The sequence below is a fragment of the Octopus bimaculoides genome, chromosome 4, assembly GCF_001194135.2.
Source record: "Octopus bimaculoides isolate UCB-OBI-ISO-001 chromosome 4, ASM119413v2, whole genome shotgun sequence".
In the NCBI taxonomy this organism is placed as follows: domain Eukaryota; kingdom Metazoa; phylum Mollusca; class Cephalopoda; order Octopoda; family Octopodidae; genus Octopus; species Octopus bimaculoides.
This window is the reverse complement of record NC_068984.1, coordinates 19,381,390-19,386,960: the sequence shown is the minus strand read 5'-3', so window position 1 is coordinate 19,386,960 and position 5,571 is coordinate 19,381,390. Positions and strand designations below refer to the sequence as shown.

General features: G+C 35.6%; 1 protein-coding gene across 9 annotated transcripts in view; it reads left to right on the top strand.

Moving 5' to 3' along the window:
- The window catches only part of LOC106881484 (nesprin-1), an 811,219-nt gene that overhangs the window by 591,092 nt on the left and 214,556 nt on the right, over positions 1–5,571 (top strand). For all 9 annotated transcript variants that reach the window (XM_052966929.1, XM_014931893.2, XM_014931887.2 and 6 more), the window contains 2 exons: positions 343–525; positions 2,053–2,205. In XM_052966929.1, coding sequence (XP_052822889.1) covers positions 343–525; positions 2,053–2,205 — 336 coding nt within the window. The remainder of the gene's footprint in view (positions 1–342; positions 526–2,052; positions 2,206–5,571) is intronic.

The window sequence follows — 5,571 nt, the reverse complement described above, 5'->3', positions numbered from 1 at the left end:
GGTGGGGATGTTAGGTGTGTGTACGTGTTGTCTGAGTATGTATGTGTTTATATATATATATGAATGTATGTATATTGCTTTTATTAAAGTTAATAACTATTCCATTGTAGCTATTATGTACTCAAAGTTTTGTACTAGCCAGGTGGTCTTCAGATAACCACCTGGCAATTCAATGAATCTTAGAGTAAGGACTATAACAGAACAATAGCCATTCTTATAATATGTGTATGCATGCATGTGTGCATGTGCATATATATGTGTGTGTGTGTATATATATATATATATGTATATGGTGATAACAATGATATTCTATCTTTTCTGTTTTTCTTTCCTCTGCTGTAGAATTTTCTGAAATCTCTCTCTGAGAATAATGAACTAATCAACAAAATTAATGAAGGTGCCAAGATGTTGGATAATTCAAAATCATCAACTTGTCAATCAGCTATTAAAGAAGCCACTTGCAGTGTTAATCAAAGATGGGATTCCATCAAAAATCAAGCGGAGGAAAAATATAAAATATTAATGGTAAGTGACATATGAAGTTAAAACTAATCAAACTTTGTATATGCAACTGAGGTGGTTTTAAATTAACATAGAAATTTATGTATCATACTTAAAATATATTGGACTACTGCTTTCAACTATGGTCACCCTACACTGTAGGATTAATAGCAAAACTTAAGGTGGTTCAGTGATACGATACAAGGAAGATTGCATCAATGGAACAGCTGAGCTACTGATAGAGACTGAAAGGGCTACGACTCTATTCCTTGGAGTGAAGATGGGAGAGGTATGCAGTGATATATGTATGGAAGATACTGGAGGGGCTGGCACCAATCTTTGGTCCCAGCTGTCTCATCTAGGGTGAGGACTATGTACTACAATAGCTTGGGATTCAAGGGTTCACAGCTATTTAACGCCTTGCCAAAACATCTGAGGGATCTCCATAGCGTGGGAGTAGATGTTTTAAAGAAACAACTTGACCTCTTACTATCCAAGATCCCAGATGAACCAATGTCAAGGCAGGAAACTCAAAAGAGGGCAACAGTATTGAACTCCCTCCTTCACCAAAAGCCAAACCCATAAAACTGGTCAATTAAAAGGTGATTACAATGGCGGTGCCCCAGCATGGCCACAGCCTCAAGGCTGAAACATATAAAAGAATATATATATATATATATATATATATATATGTATATGCAAAGATGATAGGTCACACATCCATAGGAGATATCTCAGGACGAATACTGCCTAGCAAAAGTGTATATATATATATATATATATATATATATATATAAGTGGCCTATCAGAAGTGTATATATAAAGGGATATTCTAAACAAAATCTTGTTTATATGGCATCATTTTACCATCAAGGTTGCTGACAGACAATGGAAATACTGGGCGTGGTTAGTGTGGTGTGCAAATAATGCATAGTTGCTGCTCTTTGGTCAAATAGGCAGTGATCTAACAGAGCTGCTATTAATGGCATTCCAACCAGGACTATCCCATTCTATCCCATTTTTTTTTCTCTGACATAGTGTACCCAGGACTATATTATTCATTGAGATCTTCATTTTATGTGGTAGGGTGTGACTTGAGGGAATATAGTTCCTATTTCTATCATGTTGAATAATGTTCAACCTTTTTCAGTTGATTTATGCTAGTATTTCTATGAATACATGCATATGAACCTATGTGTGTGTATGACATATGTGTGTGTGTGTATTGTTAAGGATTTGTAAAGTTATGTATAGATATATATGTTAATCAATTTCCAACATAGTCAGATTTTCATATTTTGTATTTGCATTTTTACAATATTACATATTACAAGTACTTTCATGTTTTATAACAATCTTCAGGTAGTAGCAACTTTAACAAACAGCTAATGGGCTTCACATTTGATAAGGCCCACATATATATATATATATATATATATATATAAATATATATATGCATACATATACATACGTATATGTGCACACACACACATAGTTTTCTCACTCAGTTTTATTTCTCCCCTTTGTCATCCTGTTTCTTTTTGTTTACAGAATATAAGCAATCTATGGCAGAATGTTGATGACAACGTGAAGAACCTGGAACCTGTTCTTCACAAAGCTGAAGAGATGTTGTCACCTAAACACCTGAAAGTTGACATTACTGCAAGTGATGCTGGCCTACAAACACAGTATGACACAGTAAAGGTAAGAAATATAAAAGGAAATTATTTTATTTAACAAGTCAGCATAAGCTTGCTTTGTAAACTTGTGATTTCAGGTTCAGTCCCACTATGTGGCACATTGGGCAAGTGTCTCCCACAATAGCCCTGAATCAACTAAAGCCTCATGAGTGAATTTGGTACATAGAAACTGTACAGAAGCCCACTATATGTGTATGTGTGTGTATGTCTTTGTGTTTGTTTCCCTTATCCAACACCACTTGACAACCATTGTTGGTTTGTTTATGTTCTCATAGCATAGCGATTCAGCAAGGGACAGCTAGAATAAATACCAGACTTAAAAGATAATAAATAATGGGGTTGATTTACTCACCCAACCCCTGCAAGGTGATGCTCCAGTATGGCCACTGTCCAATGACGGAAACAAGAAAATGATGAAAGATGTACATGTGTTTATGCATGTGTGTGTATGTGTGTGTGTACATGTGTTCAAATGGTTATGTAGTTCACTTCTCTGTCACAAGGTTCTGATTTCAACCCTAATACATTGCACTGTTTACAATGATTTTGATATTTATTATAGCTTTGGATTGTTACTAGGGTTCTGAGTAAAACTGGGTAGATGGAAAATCTATGAACCCTCATTGTGGTGGGAAGGTTAAACAAGTACTTGTCAGAGCTATGTCATTGGGGACTTTGAGTCTCTGGTAGGGCCACCCAAGGCAAACAGGTTTGATACCAGCAGTGCTGGAGTCACAACCTGGCTAACTGGAGAACAATGGTGAATTCTAGGCAGCATCTGTTCTGGAATCCAGCAGCTTCTTGGTTGTGTTAGATCGTGTCTGTGAGCATCCTGCAACGAGAAAGCATAATGCATAGACAACCTACCACCGGTCGTGTATGGAGGCTTATGAATACAGATGGGAACTGTTTTCGGGGACTCTGATCACCCCTTGAAACTACTATGAATTTACAATAGGAGTTGGCTTAACTGCAACCAGATGAATGCCATTTCAAGACAAGAAAGAGGCAAGACTTATTGAATACATTCCTCCTGTAATTTGATGCCTCACTGTTGTCACATGAGTTCTGTTCAGGGATTTTATTAAAGATCTGTAGAATACCTAAATGCTTTGTCCCTTAGATTACACATTCAGTAGTTAGTTCTGTTGGTCATGTGGAATTGGTGGATGCCCTTCCTAACGCCAACCACTCTGAGAGTGAAGCACCCACTACACTCTCAGAGTGGTTGGCATCAGGAAGGGCATCCAGCTGTAGAAACTCTGCCAGATCACATTGGAGCCTGGTGCAGCTTTCTGGCTTGCCAGTTCTCAGTCAAATCGTCCAACCCATGCCAGCATGGAAAGCAGACGTTAAACGATGATGATACCATCATCATCATCATCATCATCATCATCATCATCATCATTTAGTGTTCCATGCTGGCATCAGTTGGATGGTTTGAAAGGGCTTAATAAGTCCAAGGATTGCATTGTTTTATATATGTATATGTGTGTCTTTATGTCTGTGTTTCCCCCACCACCACCACCACTACACACACACACACACACTACTGCTTGACAACCTTTACGTCCTTGTAACTTAGTGGTTTGGCTAAAGAGACTGATAGAATATGTGTCGGCCTTAACAAAAAATAAGGACTGGGTTTGACTCATTCAACTAAAAATTCTTCAAGGTGGTGCCCCAGCATGGCCGTAGTCTAATGAGTGAAACAAGTAAAAGACAAAAGATAAGGATATGTAACCAGCATTTAGAACTCTTATTCTTATTCTTCAAAATAGAAGAATGTAAGAACTTATATTTTCGTTCAAGTTTTCTTTCATGGTCTCCATAATGAGAAACATTTCTGAGGAGATTAAAAAAACAAAAACCTGACCCGGAGAGTTTGTCCATAAAGTTTTTACTTACTTACGAATAAACTCTTCTGGTTTGGGTTTTTTCCATGTGCTGTTGTGGATATGTGTGTGTGTGTGTGTGTGTGTGTATGAGTTTGTATATGTATGTATAAATACCCCCCACACACACACACATATATATATATATATATATATATATAAGTTTGTATATATAGGCCTATATGTGTGTCTGTCTTTAAAGTTGTCATGTTCTAATTCTTTGAATGAGATTGCCTGAGCTATAAAAAAAAAAAAGAAGCTGTCATTTTGTTTACATTCCTAGTGAACATTACATCCTGTATTTCTGCAATTTCAAAGTATAGTGGAATGAAAAACCTCTTTACTTGAGGGGGGAAAAAAAGGTACGGGTTGGCAACAGGGAGAGCATCCGGCTGAAAAATACTACCTGAACCAAGTATCACTCCAACCTATGGCAACAGGGGAAAAAAACGGAAGTAAAATTATATATGTGTATGTATATATGAACAAGCGCGTGTGTGTGTGTGCATGTAAAGGAAGTGTGATAGTAGTGAGGTGTATGTGTCTGTTGTGCGCATGAGAAGTTTTATAAGCCGTTACCTTTGTTCATAACAAAGGGTTTCTCTATGAAGTGTGTGTAAACAATGTGATGTCACACAGTAGAGATCTGTGAAGGTTAAAGTAGAGATAAATAAAACAGTAATGATCTGTTGAATATGTAATGTTAAGTTACATAAATGACAGCACACAAGTGAGCTGAGAGAATGTTGCTGTCATTGATAGTGGTGGCGGTGGTGGCACTGATAGTGGGGGTGGGGGGTGGAGTTTAGTTCTGTACCATGTAACCTTAGCAAAATGTTATAAGCTAGACAAACGAAAACCAATTCTTAGTACTCTCTCACCGAATATGCAACACTCATTGATATTATATATCAAGCTTAATCTATTTTTGATGTTCACCTTCTTCTAAACTTATTAATTCTGATTTATTTATTTTTATTTATTTTATTTGTTTTAAACTTATATATTCATTTACTTTTGCTTTTCTCTCACCCTCCTTGAAAACAATTTTCTTTGAAACATCTGCTCCAGTTTTTACAATCTTTTAGATATTATACTAATTTTATTTAATTCTTTTAGGTTTTTTTTTTCCTTTTTTTTTTCTTTTAAGGTTTAAAATCTACCAATGTGGATCTTCTAACGCTATAAAACATAAAAAAACATATACATACTTTCGAACAGTAAAATAATATATAACCATACTAATGATGTTCATGGCAGATATTTTTTCTTTAAGATAATGATATTATAATCATGGCAGTGGTAAAGGCAAAAAAAAATAAATGGTTTGTTTTAATTAAGAGAAATATTAAGAGGATTAAATTCCAGCTTTAATTCTCAGACTAAATTTTGAAGATTGTTGATTTTGAAGAAACATTATTAAACTGTACAAATATGTGTAAACATCTTAATTGTATATCATTGTGTCTATATAT